Source organism: Mastomys coucha, unplaced genomic scaffold, assembly GCF_008632895.1.
Source record: "Mastomys coucha isolate ucsf_1 unplaced genomic scaffold, UCSF_Mcou_1 pScaffold15, whole genome shotgun sequence".
Taxonomy (NCBI): domain Eukaryota; kingdom Metazoa; phylum Chordata; class Mammalia; order Rodentia; family Muridae; genus Mastomys; species Mastomys coucha.
The window spans coordinates 134,024,507-134,042,773 of record NW_022196897.1 but is presented as its reverse complement, the minus strand read 5'-3'; the positions used below and the strand labels follow the sequence as shown (position 1 = coordinate 134,042,773).

At 44.4% G+C, this 18,267-nt stretch overlaps 1 protein-coding gene across 6 annotated transcripts in view; it reads right to left on the bottom strand.

Annotated features, from left to right (window-relative positions):
• Window positions 1-4,671: 4,671 nt before the first annotated feature.
• The window catches only part of Cstl1 (cystatin like 1), a 23,549-nt gene continuing 9,953 nt past the window's right edge, over window positions 4,672-18,267 (bottom strand). For 2 of the 6 annotated variants that reach the window (XM_031372169.1, XM_031372167.1), the window contains 3 exons: window positions 9,035-9,370; window positions 6,139-6,249; window positions 4,672-4,788 (listed from right to left, as the gene is read on the bottom strand). In XM_031372169.1, coding sequence (XP_031228029.1) covers window positions 4,705-4,788; window positions 6,139-6,249; window positions 9,035-9,262 — 423 coding nt within the window. In that variant the 5' untranslated portion in view covers window positions 9,263-9,370 and the 3' untranslated portion in view covers window positions 4,672-4,704. Of the gene's footprint in view, window positions 4,789-6,138; window positions 6,250-9,034; window positions 9,371-9,704; window positions 9,793-14,934; window positions 15,011-18,267 lie in introns of those variants that run through there. The other 4 variants (XM_031372170.1, XM_031372166.1, XM_031372165.1 and 1 more) reach the window with 4 other exon arrangements.

The window sequence follows — 18,267 nt, the reverse complement described above, 5'->3', positions numbered from 1 at the left end:
AGCAGAGACTGAAGGAAGGACAAGCCAGCCTAAATATAGCTATCTCCTGAGAGGTTCTGACAGTACCTAATACATATGTAGAGGCTCGTAGACATCCATTGAACTGAGTACACGGTCCCCAATGAAGGAGTTAGAGAAAGGACCTATGGAGCTGAGGGGTTTGCAGCCCCTTAGGACGAACAACAGTATGAACTAACTAGTACCCTCAGAGCTCCCAGGGTCTCAACCACCAACCAAGGACTGCAAATGGTGGGTCTGATTGTTCTGGCAGCATGTGTATAGTAGAGGATTATAAATTCGATCATCAATAGGAGGAGAGGACCTCGGCCCTGTGAAGGTTCTGTGCCCCAGCGTAGGGGAATGCCAGGGCCAATAAGTGAGAGGGGATGGGGTGGCAGGCATGGGGAGGGGGAAGGCAACAGGGGTTTGTTCTTGTTGTTTTTGTTTGTTTGTTCGTTTGTTTTTTAGAGGGGAAACTGGGAAAGGAGAAATTTATGTGTAAATAAAGAAAATATCTAAAAAAGAAAAAAAGAAAAAATGGGGTACAGAGCTAAACAAAGAATTCTCAACTGATGAATAACAAATGGCTGTGAAGCACCTAAAGAAATATTCAACATCCTTAATCATCAGGGAAATGCAAATCAAAACAACCCTGAGATTCCACCTCACAGCAGTCAGAATGGCTGAGATAAAAAACTCAGGTGACAGCAGATGGTGGTGAGGATGTGGAAAAAGAGGAACACTCCTCCATTTCTAGTGGGATTGCAAGCTGGTATAATCCATCAGGAAGTCAGTTTGGAGGTTCTTCAGAAAACTGGACATAGTACTTACTACCTGAGGACCTAGCTATATCACTCCTGGGCATATACCCAAAGATGCTCCAACATGTAATAAGGACACATGCTCCACTGTGTTCATAGGAGTCTTATTTATAATAGCCGGAAGCTGGAAAGAACCCAGATGTCCTTCAACAGAGGAATGGATACAGAAAAATGTGGTACATTTACATAATGGAGTATACTCAGCTATTAAAAATGATGAATTCGTGAAGTTCTTAGGCAAATGGACGGAACTAGAAAATATCATCCTGAGTGAGGTAACCCAATCACAAAAGAACACACATGCACTCACTGATAGTTGGATATTAGCCCCGAAGTTTGGAATACCCAAGATACAGTTCACAGACCACATGAAGCTCAAGAAGAAGGAAGACCACAATGTGGATACTTTGGTCCTTCTTAGAAGGGGGAATCAACATACCCATGGGAGGAGATACAGAGACAAAGATTGGAGAAGAAACTGAAGGAAAGGTCACCCAGTGACTGTCCTACCTGGGGATCCATCCCATACAAACCTAGACACTATTATGGATGCCAACAAGTGTTTACTGACAGGTGCCTGATATAGCTGTCTCCTGAGAGGCTCTGTCAGTGCCTGACAAATATAGAAGTAGATGCTCACAGTCATACATTAAACTGAGCACAGGGTCCCCAGTGGATGATCTAGAGAAAGGACGACCCAAGGGTTTTGCATCCCCATAGGAGGAACAACAATACAAACCAACCAATACCCTCAGAGCTCCCAGGAACTAAACCACCAACCAAAGAGTAGATGTGGAGGGACCAATGGCTCCAGCTGCATCTGTAGCAGAGGATAGCCTTGTGGGAGGGACATCAATGCCCTTGGCCTTGTGAAGGCTCGATGCCCCAGTGTAGGGGAATGCCAGGACAGGGAAGCAGGAGTGGAGTGGGTTAGTGAGCAGGAGGAGAAGGGATGGGATAGGGGGTTTTCCAGAGAGGAAATGAGGAAAGGGGAGAAAATTTGAAATGTAAATAAAGAAAATATCTAATAAAAGACAAGAATGGTGTGTTTAAAGACTGAAGGGATGACTCAGTTGGTATAGGGAGAAAGTGAAGGGCTATGTGGGGCTTCAAAGGCCCCTTGCGCATTGGATGTGCATGGCAGCGTACTCTGGGCTCTCTGTACAAATGTATCAACTTTTACTCTTTTCTTGTGTCCTCTTCTTCTCCAGGTATCTTGGTTAACATGAGGCTCTTGATTAGGGATCTACATTCTTCTCCCCTAAGTGTCTCCAGTTGACCTCTGATTGAGGCAGTGCAGACTCTGGGAGGAGGCCAGGCATCACAGGGTACACTCGATATGCTCTCAGCTCAAACCTGTGTCATCTCTGATGAGCTATGAGTCATGGGAAGGAGGTAGCTATAGGGAAGTGAGAATATAAACTCTCTGAACCATGCCTGCAATCTGGAGACCTAGAGGGTAACTCTCTGCACATTGATGGTAATCCTACCAAAGGGCCTCAGTAAATCCCTACTACACACACAAGTGAGGCCTGTGTCTGGCACCACTCTCCTTCTAGAGTCCAGAACTTGACACAGGCCTATGGGACCAGCCCCAAACAACATGAGCGCTGAGTCTCTGACATTGGTCCCTGGCAGACAGTTTGTTACAGTATGCTTTCATAGCTTGTTGCTGGGGATTAAGTACACCCTGTGGCTGCAATGACAGGGCTCTGAAAGTTTCTATCTTCCCCTGGAACACTACCCTATATCTCTTTGTGGTGGTTTGAATAAAAATAGTCCCCCATTGTCTAATTGGGAGTGGCACTATTAGGAGGTGTGGCCTTGTGGGAGTAGGAGTGGCCATGTGGGAGGAAGTATGTTTCTGGGGGTGTGCTTTGAGACTTCAAATGCTCAAGCTAAGGGCAGTGGTGGAGCACGCCTTTAATCCTAGCACTTGGGAAGCAGAGGCAGGTGGATTTCTGAGTTCAAGGCCAGCCTGGTCTACAGAGTGAGTTCCAGGACAGCCAGGGCTACACAGAGAAACCCTGTCTCGAAAAAAACAAACAAAAAACAAACAAATGCTCAAGCTAGATCTTGCTGCCTAAGGATCTGGATGTAGAAATCTAAGCTACCTCTCCAGCACCATGTCTGCCTGCATGTCACCATGCTCCCTGCTATGACAATTGTCAGAACACAGTCAAAAGAATGACACATGGTGAACAAGGCCTTGGGGAACTGTGAGAGAAGCTTCAGGAAAAAGGACAGAGGGCCTTTTATCTCAAGTGCATTTTGTTCCTTGAGTTGTTCTTGAATGTGACTCCATGCCTTCTGCAACAAACATTTGCATTCAATTTATAAGACATGCTTATCCCTGTTGGATGTTGGAACATAGCTATAGAACCTAGTCAGGTGAAAGGGTATGCTAAGTGCTGGTCTCAGTATGACCTAAATCTGGAAATGGCCTCCTACCCTGCTTTCATGCTTTCTCTGATATAATCTATAGTACATACCAGGAATTGTGTTTAAATTGGTCTGTCCTGAGAAAGTTCTGGGAAAGGGCTGCCTTGTTAACATTTAGTTTGTGCTGATTGGTGTTTATTTACATGTTTTTCTGATGTTTTGCTGAACTCAGACAACCTTCTTTGGATCATTGCTTTCTTTGTTACATGTATAAAAGTACACTGATACTAAAGGATAGTTGTCTACAACATTAGACTGTGATCTACTCCATCCCTTAAGGTCTTCAAATCCCAGGCCCTGCAGACAGATCTGCATAGGTCGATGAAAGCAGACAGACAAAACAGTAAGCCTCTGAACTGTAAGCCAAATGTATTCCTTTGTAAGAATTGCTGTGGTCATGGTGTCTCTTCACAGCAATGGAAATGATAACTAACATACTCCTGCTGCTGCTGCCACCATCCCCTCTTGTCCTTTTGCCATTCTAAGTCACAGCCTGGGTACAATTGTACTGAACCTACACTGGCTACTCAGCCTTGCTTGGTCATGGGGCTCCAGACATGTTCACTGTGACATGTATGAGTCAGTGTTGTGTGTCCTGGCAGGGTATAAAGCTCCTGTCTTAGCGTTTTACTGCTGTGAACAGACACCATGACCAAGGAAAGTCTTATAAAGGACAACGTTTATTTTGGGCTGGCTTACAGGTTCAGAGTCCATTATGATCAAGGTGGGAGTATGGTAGCATCTAGGCAGTCATGGTACAGGCAGAGCTGAGAGTTCTACATCTTCATCTGAAGGCTGCTAGGAGAAGACTGGCTTCCAAGCAGCTAGGATGAGAGTCTTAAAGCCCACACCCACAGTGACACACCTACCCCCCAACAAGGGCACACCTACTCCAAGAGGGCCATACCTTCTAATAGTGCCACTCCCTGGGCCGAGCATATACAAACAATCACAGATCCCATCCCAAACCCAAAGAAAGCAGAAGCATGGGGTTGAGGTAGAAAGAACAGTGAGACCCCCCAAAAGGATATCAACCTCCTATTCAAAGATCAGCCGTCCCTAGTGACCGCCTCATTCCTGTGAGGTACGTGTGAGGAAGGCACAGGAGTTCATGTGTGAGAGCGTTGGCATAAATTTGTGTGGGGGTTCGTATGGAGTACATGAGGGCAGGTGCGTAGTGTGTGTGTGTGTATATGGGAGTGTGTGTATACGTGAGTGGAAAGTACAATAAAAGTGCTGTTACCGTGTGTGTTTTTGAGTGTCAACGTTGTGAAGGTGGGTGAGCATGTGTGTGCTTGTGTGTGTGTGTGTGTGTGTGTGTGTGTGTGTGTGTGTGTGTGTAGAAACACCCCAGAGAGGGCCACGAGTCCTCTTACGACTTTACAAAAAGCAGTACACAACACAGGCATCTGGCTACCAGCAGAGCTCTTTACATAGACACTCAGCTCTCCTGGCAGGAATTGTTCCAGAGCTGATAGTGGTTCATCCAGGGTACGGAGTATATCAGCGACGTGCAAACCAGGCTCTGTGGAAGAAGAGAAAACAAGATAATCAGCTTTGGGGAAAATCGTTCTCAGAGGTCAGAAAGGAGAGAGATGGCTCAGCGGTTAAGAGCGCTGACTGCTCTTCCAGAGGTCCTGAGTTCAAATCCCAGCAACCACATGGTGACTCACAACCATCTCTAATGAGATCTGATGCCCTCTTCTCATGTGTCTGAAGACAGCTACAGTATATTTATAAATAATAAGTAAATAAATCTTTTTTCTCTTTTATAAAATATAATACTTTATTTTTTATTAGATGTTTTCTTTATTTACAATATCTCCTTTCCCAGATTCCCCTCCAAAAAAAAAAAAAGAAGAAATAATAATAAAATAAAGTAAAATAAAAAACCAAAAACTAAAACCCCTGTTCCCTCCCCCCTTTCACCACCCCACCCACCCCTGCTTACTGGCCCTGGCATTTTTCTACACTGGAGCATAGAACCTTCACAGAGCCAAGGGCCTCTCCTCCCATTGATGACCCACTTGGCCATCCTCTGCTATACACATGCTGCTGGAGCCATTAGTCCCACCATGTGTGCTCTTTGGTTGGTGGTTTAGACCCTGGGAGCTCTGAGGGTACTAATTAGTTCATATTGTTGTTCGTCCTAAGGGGCTGCAAACCCTTCAGCTCCTTGGGTCCTTTCTCTAGCTCCTTCATTGGAGACCCTGTACTCAGTCCAATGGATGGCTGTGAGCCTCTACTTCTGTATTAGTCGGGTACTGACAGAGCCTCTCGGAGACAGCTATATCAGGCTCCTGTCATCCAACACTTAATAGCCAGAAACTGGAAACAACCCAGATGTCCCTCAACAGAGTAAATAAATCTTTAAAAAAAAATAAAAAGGCTCTGGCTCCCTCAGGCCCTGGGGCACCCAGGAAGGAACTGTCCCCCTGAGACCCACGGCAGGTGCTTCTGGAACTCTCAGTTCCAGGAAGGAGTACAGAGTTTCCTCCTCTCCTCCCACTCCTGTATCTACACCCTGGGATAGGAAGAGGCCCTCGTTATCCACCATCTGGCCAAAGAAGGACAAGGCATCATAGAAAGGGACAATGTGGGACAATGAGGGACAGTAGAACTGAGAAGATGCAGAGGTGATGGGACACTCCTCAGTGACATAGAGAATGAGAGCAAGACCACAGCAAGAGCCCCAATGAGACGCAAATAAGGGTTGCACCCTGGGACTCTGTGTGTGTGGGGGGGGGGCAGATGCATCGAGAAGTGTCAGCTGGCCCTAGGGCGGGGCCTTTGCTGGCCCTGGCTCTCACAGCTTGAGAATAACCACTCCCCATCCGTGGCCTTCAGGCACTCTCAGAGAACTCCCAGCACGCACCTTTTTCAGCTTGCTGTTTTGCAGGGGGCAGGAGGCTCTGTTCGTCTCGTTTTTCTTACATTTGGTCCTGCCAATCTTCACAGTAACCAAATACTCCACTCCCGTGGTCAACTGCAGAGAAGTAATTAATTGCACTTCTAATTTCCACTTTGGGTCTCTAGAGACTGACCTTCTCCAGGAAGAAGTAAGTCATGATTCATGTTCCCAGAAATCATGGCACTAAAACTCAACTCCTCCCTCTCCTCCCACTGAGTGAGTCTCGATGGCAACTGAGACTCTCTGGACAGCCACAACCCTCAACTTTTCTGTGGTAGCCGCATAGTGCCTCTATTTTGTCCCTCATTCATGCTTGTGATAAGACAAGCTGGGTTGCCTGGCAACCACAGACCACCATAGTTCTCATATTGCAGTGAGGTACACGATCCTATTTCTCCCCAGTCTGTGCAGTTATTCACTCCTTCCTGACTCTCCTTTCCAGCCAATCAGAGAGAAGACAATTTAGCCACATACCTAAATATGGATCAGAGAGATGGTGCTCAGCAGTTAAAAGCACTTGTTGCTCTTGCAGAGGACTAAGATTTGGTTCCCACAACCCGTATGGCAGTTCACAACAGGGATGGCCTGTGCTGAAGTCCTTGCTTTCTCTCTCAGGAGCATTGCACTGTATATGATACCCCATGTCCCCTGAATCTATTTCCTCCTGGGGCGGTAGACAGTGCGAGATGATGTGTGCTGACCGGGTAAGGCAGAAAGAACACCAGCCAGGCCCAGCTCCCAAGGGGGCATCTGTCTTCTCTTACTCATGGTCAAACCTGAGGCTGTGAAGACTAAGAAGGGAGCAAGGTGGAAGAGGAGAAGGTGGTGGTGGAGGAGGGGCTGGGAAGTCTTTTGTGGAAAAGAAGCCCTCCACATGGAGTAAAACACTAAGGAAATATGGTGGCTATTGACACAGGTGTGGTGCCTCAGAAGAATGTGTGGATTAGAGAGATCTACAACTAGTGGAGAGGAGCTCTTGGGAGCCTCCTGTTTCCTGTGCCCAAATGCCAGTGGTCCAACCTAATGAGGTAAGTAAGTCTGTCATCAAGGGGCCATTCTACACATGCACAGGGATGTTGTAGAACTGTGTCAACCACTGTCACCCTGCCTGGCCATGTAGGAGAAACCTAAAACATGCGTGCACATTAGACTTCTTACTTAGTCTCCATTGTTCACTCAGAACACAGCCATATCAGAAAATACTTTTACAAGGGCAACTAGGTGGCAGCATTGTGCTAAATTGTTATATCCTGACACATTTTGCCTCTGAAGAAGCAGCAGGAAAGATTCTAGATAACTCTAAACTACGATCCCACAGCTGGGAACAGCTGAAAGGGGAAAACAGGCCCACAACCTACCATGCTTGTCTACGTCCCTCTCTTTGCAGTATTGAGACGTTTCACATCTAGATACTGAGATGTCTGGAAACCCTGTGTCCAGTATCCTCCCTTTCCAAGTGATAGGCCCACATTGTCCGCTTATCACTTTAAATAACTTCAAGTTTTCACGTAACATTTAAAAAACTATTATTGGCTAGTTAACAGTTAATGGTAGAAGGTTGATTTCACGGGTTATCTTGGTATCTGAATTATAGCTTAAGGAAACGGATCAGTGAAGACATATGAGAACAGCGCCACCTTGTGGTCATAGTAAATAAAACTAAGGAATCCCCTGGAAAGTGTGTCAGGATTAAGGAACCCATTGGCCACCCTGCCCAATGCCTTCCCCTTCTTGCTGTTAACTCCTGTTCCATCTGCTCCTCATTCTCTCTGACTAGTAATATTTTCTCATAGTGAACTATTTCTTCTCAAATCTGTATAGCTAGGTTGCAGAATTGATTCTGAGTGTTTTATATAGTTTACTATCTGACCTTGATCAATAGTTTTCAAGCAAATGTTTTCCTCTACCACCTTTCCACTGATACAATTCACAAGAATGCTGTGTGTAAAACAAAAGATAAGGCACAATGGCACACACACACATGTGATCCTAGCACTCACATGGCAGGAGGCTGAGGGTGGAGAGGTACAGGCCAGCCAGGGCTAACCACAGGGACTCTGCCTCAAAGGGATAGAACTGATCTGACTGAAGCTGCTTGCCCATTCCCTGTCCCCACCACTCTCACCAAAGACTTCTTGCTCTAAATTTCCCAAGCACAAAGTTCAAACCTGATTTACAGTCTTGGACACTGAAGAAAAAGAAGGCTGTTGGAAGTAAGGAATCTACAGAGCATGTTTACAGTTTTTCCAGATAATATCATTAAAAAAAAAACAAAACAGGGGGCTGGCTAGATGGCTCAGCGGGTAAGAACACTGACTGCTCTTCTGAAGGTCCTGAGTTCAAATCCCAGCAACCACATGGTGGCTCACAACCATCCATAATGAGATCTGACACCCTCTTCTGGTGTGTCTGAAGACAGCTACAGTGAATGGGCCGGAGTTCAATTCCCAGCAGCAACACACATGATGGCTCACAGCCATCTGTACAGCTACAGTGTACTCATACACATAAAATAAAATAAAATAAATCTTAAAAAAAAAAAAAAAAAACCAAAGACATCCCCATGCTTCCCTCTGGTAGGCAGGATAAAATGCGAGTTCTCCCATAGAATGATGGAGAGTGGCTACAGGTCAGTTCCTGGCCAAGGAGAAGGGAGTAAGGATTAGCTTCCAGCCTGAGGCCAGCCTAGGTCATGACGTGGCTGTGGTGACCAAAAGAGCTGCTTAACTCAGAGACATCGTGTGCACCCATTGCATGTGAAGCTGCCCGGGAGTTTCCAGGACTTGGTTATAGAAAGTCCCCATATGTCTCAAGAAGCAGGGTGGGGCTCGTGACGGCGTCTGGAGAAAAAAGCACAGACCTGCATCTGACCTTGGATTAGCTTCTGAACTTGATACAAGTAGGTGTCATTGCTTGCATCGTTGTAAGACTGGATGAAGAAATGGAGGGTCGAGTTGATGTTCTTCTTGCTCGTGGCTTTCTCCTTGAAACCCCCCCACCTCTGGATGTCATTCACCTTAGCCATTACAACCACAGTCACCAGCAAGAGCAGCAAGGGGATCCTCAAGCCTCTGACCTTCATCTCCATGGCTTCAGAAGGCACTTATCTGTGGTGTTGCTAGCTTGCAAGTGCGGCAACAGTTCTCTCAGTCTTCCACGGCAGTCTTGATAGCATTGGCTTCCTGGGAGACAGCTTCTAAAGCAGAGATTAAGACACTGAGTTCATTCTTTCAAGGCGCTAAGGACACTATCCACCGAAAGCTTCCCAGTGCCAGGGCAATGCTCCTCCCACTTGCAACGGCCATTCTGTTCTTTAGCAGATCAGGTTGTCTGCTGTAAACATGCCAAGCCATGAGAGTGTCCCTACCCTTGCCTGTACATGTAGTATGATCCCAAGAACAGACTTCAGAGCTACACAATAACAAACGCTATAGCAGACAGTGGATGAAAGTTTATGGAATAATTCATATTTGAACTGAGAAAGGAATTGACCACGTGGAACCTGGAGCAGTACATTCCAATGACCTTACCAAGCCACCAGCCTACCCTGGGCTTCCTCAGTCTGGTCCCCTTACACACCTGCCTCCCTCCTTGACACCTGTTTCCCCCTGTGCTGGCAGGTTCCCAGGCTATCCCTTGTAATCCTGTTGTGACCCAGCAGAGCTTTGTGAGGTAACCCTAAGCTCCCCATGTGAAATCAGCCAGGAGAAATCTTACTCAGAAATTATCACTGCAGGGTGCAACCTGGATGTAGAAACTCATGACAGTACCCTAATGTTTGCCCCCAGAAAAAGAAGAACAGTAAAAGAATCAACAAAGTCTTGGACTAGAGAGATGGTTTGGTGCCAGCATAAGGAGCTGAGCTTAGATCCTCGGCCCTCACATAAAAGGCAGATTTGGCAGTGGACACTGGTAGTCATAGTGCTGGAAAGCAAATATGGGTGGGTTTTAAGGCCTCATCTGTCAATCAGTGTAGCCAAAATGCTAAGTCTAGGTACAATGAGAGACCTAGTCTCAAAAATAAGACAGAGTAATGCCATAAGACATTCCAATAGCAACCTCTGGCCTTCATGCACACCTACCTGCACCAACACACACACACACACACACACACACACACACACACACACGGATGCACATGCACATATACCACAATCCAAATGTAGTGTACTGACTGTATTGTGAAATGCTAACTCCTTAGTTTTATAGTTGTACTGGGATTATGTCAATGTTTCAGGAGGTTAAAGGTCTAGGAGAGGTTCAGTGGGCTTTTTGTTTGTTTGGGATCTTTTCAATCTTTTTGTAAGTCTCACATTATTTCAAAATTAAAGTTAAAATGTTAAAAACTAAAACTAGTCATTGATACGCAGACTGATATGGCAGACAACACACATGTCTTATTATCCAGCTGTACTCTGGCGATTCTGGGCTAGTTAATCTCCCCGACCCTAGATTTTTTCATCTCCCATTTTGAAACAGAGTTTCATTATATATAGTTCTGGTAAGCCTGGAACTCACAGAGATCTGCCTCCTGAGTACTGGCATTAAAGGTGTATGCTGTCACATCTAACATCTCTCTATATGAAAATGGATGGGAGCAAAGAATTTGCTTCTGTGTGGAGCACTGGAGATTTCTCAGAGCCATCTGTGTGATTCTCCCCTGAGTCTGATCATATGCTTGATCCATTGTCTGATGAGCTCCTAGCCCTAGTCCAAGCTTCATTGCATCTCTCCATTGTGGCAGTTTATAGTACTAGTAGGATACATCATAGCATCCATATTGTACAAGCTCCATAGAGTACTAGAATCTGTCGAGATCCAGACATGAGAGCTTTAGAACACTCGAAGTTGGATCAGCTGAAGTCACTACAAAGTAGATGTCTCATCGATGCCCTACCTAATTCCTACATTTCACCTCTGTATTATAAATGACTTGCTAAGTAAACTCTGTTACTTGAGTAGGGGAAGAATTCTGCTTATTGGCAATTCAGCAAACTATTAATTAAGCTAAATATAGCCAACAAAATTGGATTGTTATGTGCAAGCAGAAGGACAGAGGTGTATGAAACATTCTGTTTAACTGAACATGGAGCCCAGTTCTTTCTTTCATTCTGTTATATATTTTATATTTTCATTTTATATACATGAATGCCCTGCCTGGGTGTACATGTGTATTTCATTTGTGTGCTTGATGTCTGACAAAGTCAGAAGAGGACTTCAAAGTACCATGAACTGGAGTTACAGATGGTTGTGGACCACCAATGTGGGTGCTGGGAATCAGATACACGGCTTCTGTGCAAGAGCAACAAGTACTCTTAACTAATGAGCCATCTCTCCAGCCCTGGGCTCAGCTTTTTAAACAGTCCTCTGCTGAGCCTGTGTGTATGTCAAAACTGCACAATAAAACTGCCTCCTGATTCATGTCAGGGTAGGCATTTTTTTTCTGAATCACTGTCCCTCAACAATACCAGAACGATCCATGATATGGAGGAGAAAATAAATATTTATTTAAGCCATGGAATAAAGAAGAAATAACTGGCCTATTAGTATCAATGGAATATAGAATAATTGGGAAGAGTTTTTATGTCCAAGAACTAAGTGGATCCATTGTCTGATGAGCCTTTAGCCCTAGTCCAAGCTCTTTTTGGAATAAAGATAAAATAGAGACCCTAGTCATAATCATAATTATGAGAAATATAGTGAGTATCAAGAATTTGAATTAAAGGAAAAATAAGGAGCCAGAAATACAATGCCATGTATAATGAGGATAAAAAGGAGGAAGTAAGGGGTCCGATAATGTTCATGGCACAAAGGCAATGAAGGTACTTCCTTATCTTCACAGAATTGGAAAACCGGATTCCTGATTATAGCTGTGAAATAGGAGAAGTATGATGGCTGGTTACTATTGTAAGCAGCTGTGGAGATTGTTTAAGAAGACTGGCCATTTACAAAGGAAAGGGAAAAATAAGGTTCTTTTCATGTCATGAAAATGGAAGTAAAAATGCTTCATAATTTTATAAGCTATATGGAAGGCAGGGGTTTGAGAATTTCATAAACTAAGGAGAACTTAAAGGAGTCTTCTTGATCCATAGCAAAGAGAAAAATGGACTTTAGCTGGGTCCATGTAAGGAGGAAATTACAGAGACCTTGGTCTTATCCATAAGACAAGTGATTTTTCACTGTAAACACATGGGATTATCTGTCAACTGCACTTCATAATGTGGTTTGGATGCATGGATGGGGGGTATGTAAATAAATGGATGCCTAATAGGTAAATGGCTAGATGGATAGATTCAGGGATGAATAGGTAGATAAACAGCAAGGTGGATAGATGAAAGGCCTGGGACACTATGCAGAGTACTTCCTATGAAATAGGCAGTCAGTCCACTGACTTTCTGTCACCACTATGCTCCTTTCCATGACCTGTGCCTATGACACTGAAGGAAAATGGACAGCCCTTGGCCAAAGCCACAAGGAAAAGACTGAACAATGAGCCTTGCGCCATAGCCCTTCTTACCTACCTATACTCAAAACATCTTACCATTTGCTGCCACACTGTAAGACAGAAAGCATCTTCTGTGGTGATCCTCCCTCTCTCTCTCTCTCTCTCTCTCTCTCTCTCTCTCTCTCTCTCTCTCTCTCTCTCTCTCTCTCTTTCTCTCTCTCTCTCTTTCTCACCCTCCCTCCCTCCTTCCCTCCCTCCCTCCCTCCCTCCCTCACTTTGTCCTCATGCTCAGCAAATCTGGCCTCCTATTTGATAAACTAAATTTAGTACCCTGACCCTGATGGATCAGTCATGCCTTGTTGGTAGATGGGATTCGTCTGAGACCTGCCTATGACCGACTGATGTTTGAGTCCCTGGAAGTCCTTGAATGAGCTGCACCACTTCCTGGTTCTTCCTATGGACATCTAGGCTTGAGATTTGTCAGTCCAGCTCCCAGAAGAAAACAAGCAGGAAATAGACAGAGAAATAACATGCTTTCTCGCCACAGGCAGTATGCTCGGCTGTGTGGGCCGAGCAGTCTGCTTACCAGGGTGTTCCCTGGCTGTACCTTAGTCATCCCTTCTCCTATGCTGTCCTTGTCATTGCTGTTCTTCCCTCACTGTACCCCTCTCCCATAGATAGATTACTCAGGTTTAGGCCTTGTCTGAGATTTCTTGGGCTTACACTGAACCACCCATTAGTCTGGTCCAAAGCCATTGCTCATGGTATTCCAGCTCTCACTGGCAACCTGAAGTGGAATGCCCTTGCTCCAGAATAAGGTCACTAGCAAACACCAAGGATGCTGCCAAGGATGCTGGACATGTTCCAGGCTAAACAACAGAATAGAGCATATTCTGACCAAGCAGCCCTTCCTCGATATGCCTGCTCATTAGTCCTGGTGTCAGTTGGGAGGACCCTGGAGTGTGCAGGAATACTCCTGAAAAAATGGCATACAAGTAAGAAAAAATTAGTCGTTTCATTGCTGCTTGGCCAGTTGATTCGCCTTCTTAGCTTAACTTTTCTTACCTGAAATTCTAGTATATAATTATAAAAATAAATATCTCCCAGGATGCTGTGCTGGCATTTCATTACTATGATTAAATATCTCATGGTAGCCAGAACACAGACAGAAAGCAGCAGATCAGGTGCCAGGACAAAATATACTCCTCTAGGGGATGCCCCTCCCCCAACCTACTTCCTGTAATTAGACTTCACCTCCTAGTTTCCATCACTTCCCAATCATGCCATCTAATTATTAGTTCACCCACAGAATAATCTGCTGAGCTTGCAGCCTTCAAATCCCATCAGCTGGCAACAACGCCTTTAACACACAAGCCTTTACGTTTCACATCCAAAGTATTATAGATGCTTGGGAATATTAAATTATGAATTGCACAGATACCCAGCACCCAGCACTTGTAGCTTAAGGGACCAGGGTTCATAGTGGCACAAGTTGTACTGGCTAGTTCAGTAGTAATAATAATAATAAAAAAAACTTTTCACTGAGGAGTGATAAAAGTAGAACTCTTCCAGGGCTCCAAACTGTTTCCTAAGAACTTAACCGTAGAAGAACAGTAGACGTCTGTTACCTGTGAGTTCAGCATGTATAGATTCAACCAACCATAAATAGACAACTCCTGAAGAACAATTAGGTCCCTGAAAAAATAAAGACTAAAGAATATTTACATAGAGATTTGTATTTTATTAAGTATTTTAAGAGATGTGGGGGCAGTAAAAGGGATAGAGGAGAATGCACAGGTCTTATACAAACACCATGCTGCTTTATACAAAAGCTGGGACATCCACAGATTTCAGTATCTGCAGGAGCCCCTGGAAGCAATCCCCATGGATACCAAGGGACATCTGTTTTTAACTAATAGATACAGTGTCAGGGCTGTGAGAAGAGTCACAATGTGCCACTCTTTTTAAAAAGCCTATACTTATATCTGATGTCTGAATCTTCTCTTCCCACAGTATGAATAAAGAAAATGACTCCTTACAAAGAAGGCTGGTATCATTTTGTTTCTTTTCAAGACTTTTTAAAAAGGTATTTCTGTACCCTGAAAAGTCCTGCTCTGGGCAGGATTCTGACCTGGATATAACACAGACATGAAGTAAATCTATTTAAGACCCACCAGGTTGCCAGGCACCCCTCCAAGACGGCTCTGAAAGGAACAGTCAGAAGTCTGCTACCTACTCAAGTATGCCAGGCTTGACTGTCAGGCAGCACCACCCATGCTGCCAGCAGCAATCCCAAAGCAGCCCTGGACCCTTACCTCTGGAGCTACCACAGATGGAAACGGCTGACCTTGGCTCGGAAATGCCCTGTGATCCTGAGGAGCAGGCCTGCAGCAGGCACACAGAATGGCAGAGGGACAAGGTGGTGCTACAGATGGCTCAAGTTGGCATTGCCTCAAAAGGCCCTGTACATTTTCTCCTCTAGACTAAGAAACCTGAGAAATCACGAGGTTAAGAAAGATCATTCTCACAGTTACACAGTGCTTCCCCAGGAGGGAAGAGCCAGATAAGGACATTACGGTGGAACAGCTGGTGGTTCCTGGACTCCTCACCCAAACTTACATCTTTTATTTTCTTCATGTGTTTTTCATATTAAAAAGAATTTATCAGCCTCTAAACAGACTTCTCCATCTAAAGAAACAGGTTTCTCCTTTTTTTCCCTCTTTTTACGTTTTATTTTTGAAAATTTTAACTGATGTAAATATACAAATGATATTTTGATACATGTATAAAATTTGTACTGACCAAATCAGAGTACTTGGCATTACCTCTACAATAACTATACTTGGTAGTCAACTTGACTATTTTTAGAATTAATTAAAGTCCTAAAATGTAGGGCATGCCTGTGAGAGACTTTCGCTTAATTTGAAATAGGAGGATCTACTTCTAATCCAGATCTTGAGGAGGGAAGACGTGCTTTTAATCTGGACCACACCTTCTGCTGAAAGCCTATGTAATAAGGATGTGGCAGAAGGAAGCTTTTGTTCTTTCTGATTGCTTTTGCCTCACTAGCAAGTCCACTCCTTCACTGGGATGAGAGCCTACTTCTTTGGGATTCCCGTGTCTATTGAAGACCAACTGATACCTCCAGCCTTGTGCACTGAGCAGCTTCTGAATTCCTGAACTTTCTGTTCATAGCCAGCCATTGTTGGATTAGCTAGACCATAACCTAAGTCTTTCTAATAAATCTCATATATAGAGAGAGAAAGAAAGAATCATTCTCTAAATTCTACTACTCTAGATCCTACCATCTAGATTATCCTTACTAATATAACCTCAAATTTCATTTCTCTGTGTTGGGAATATTTAAAATTCAGAAAGCAGGGCTGAGGGTATAGTGCAGTGGTAGACTGCTTGCCAAGCACGTATGAGGCCATATGTTCATTTCCTAATACAAAGAAAAAAAAAAGGAAGAGAGGAAGGGAGGAAGGGAGTGGGGAGGGAGGAAGGAAGGAGGAAGGAAGGAAGGAAGGAAGGAAGGAGGAAGGAAGGAAGGAAGGAAGGAGGAAGGAAGGAAGGAGGAAGGAAGGAAGGAAGGAAAGGAAGGAAAGGAAGGAAGGAAGGAAAGGAAGGAAAGGAAGGAAGGAAGGAAGGAAGGAAGGAAACGAAGGAAAAGAAGGAAGGAAGGAAAGGAAGGAAGGAAGGAAAGGAAGGAAGGAAGGAAAGGAAGGAAGGAAGGAGGAAGGAAGGAAGGAAGGAAAGGAAGGAAAGGAAGGAAGGAAGGAAAGGAAGGAAGGAAGGAAGGAAAGGAAGGAAAGGAAGGAAAGGAAGGAAGGAAGGAAGGAAGGAAAGGAAGGAAGGAAGGAAGGAAGGAGGAAGGAAGGAAAGAAGGAAGGAAGGAAGGAAGGAAGGAAGGAAGGAAGGGAAGGAAAGGAAGGAAGGAAGGAAAGGAAGGAAAGGAAGGAAGGAAGGAAGGGAAAGGAAAGGAAAAGAAACTAGGAAAAGCCTACGTTAAAACTCAGAAATCAGGTATGCTGAGATGTCTTGGCAGAGGAAGGCATCTGCTGCCAAACTGAAGATCTGAGTTCAAGCCCTAGGACCCACATGATGAAATAAAAGAAATATTTGCCACGAATTGTACCCTGAAGTACCATAAATATTTTTAAAAGTAGTAAAAATAAAAGATAAGCTCTTCAGTCAGGTGTAATAGCACACATGAGAACTTGGAAGGCACAGGCAGGCAGATCTCTAAATTAGAAGTCAGTCTGATCTGCAGAGAGAGCTCTAGGATAGCCAGAGCCACACAAAGAAACTCTGTCCCAAAATAAACAAGCAAGCAAACAAACAAAAATAAAAAAACTTTGAGTGAAATTATGTTATGTGAAATAGACCTGGTACAAGTCACCAAGACAGTATGATCTCACTCAAATACTTATTCATATAAGAAGTAGAGTAAGGTCACACGGGGCTGGGAAGGGGCAGAGGACAGGGCGATAGAGAAAAGCTTGATAAATGGCACCAAATACAGGCGAAGCAAGCAAATAACAAGTGGAGCACAGGTGAAGCACACTCAGAATTCCCCCGGCGGGAATGTGAAGTTATTCTAGAGAGTGGTATGGAGAGTGGTATGGATGGTTCATAAAAATAGATCTAGCTTATCATCCCACTATCCCATCTCTGGGTGGATCCAAAAGAAATTAAATCAGCACATGAGAGACATGCCCTTGTTCATGTGTGGTACAGCATTGTCTACTAGAGCTCAGATACACAGAGTCAGCACAGGTGCTCAACTGCAGATGAACTGATGTGCTAATTAGACTTTGTTGCAGGGACCTAAGACACCACCCATAAATAACATAAAGAGGAAGGATTTATTCTCATTCACACTTCAGGGAATTTGATCCATGGTTCCCTGAAGTGGGAATTTCTAGTTTTTGCCCTGTGATGTTTTCCTGGAACTGTCTTATGAGATGCCTTGCTGAGGCAAGACACGTGGTGCTCTTCTGGAAGTTGCCTGATAAAAAGCTATGTGATGTTTTGCTCAGTTGGATGCTTGAGAGGACACATGATGTTTGGAAAGAGTGTAGGTATAACCCGACAGACAGTGGATGACCCTCTGGCACTGGTTTGCTTTGCCATCCTTTGTTAGCCTTTGTTGGGCTTTGCTGATGCTGGTCTTCACTGACAACACTCTTGCATTGGTTCCCCTTGCTTTCTTCCCTCCCTGATCTTCTCTTGTCATGACTTTATAGAGAGAAACGCACCAAAGAACTTCTGGTAGTACTCAGGCTGCTGCTTGTCATTTCTACAGACTTGTACCAACCAGTGGAGCCTCACAGTTTCTTCTGGATCAAGCTGCTACTACTGACCATGTTTGCCATTAGGCAAGTGGACTGGACAGACTGCTTCTGATGAGTTGTATTTGGTGATTTGCTAGTGCACTAGACTGCTGACAACAAAGATCGGAACTGCCCCAAAGAACTATTTCTAAGCAGGTCCATAACCCCTATTTCCTATTAACCTTTCTTCTCCCCGCTGCTGAGTAGTAGGTTAGAAGGAAGATCAAAGTATTAAAGAACCATAATTAAAATATGTTTTGAAAAATCTAAGCCTACAGTTACCTGACCCCGTGAGTTTGGACAGAACATCAT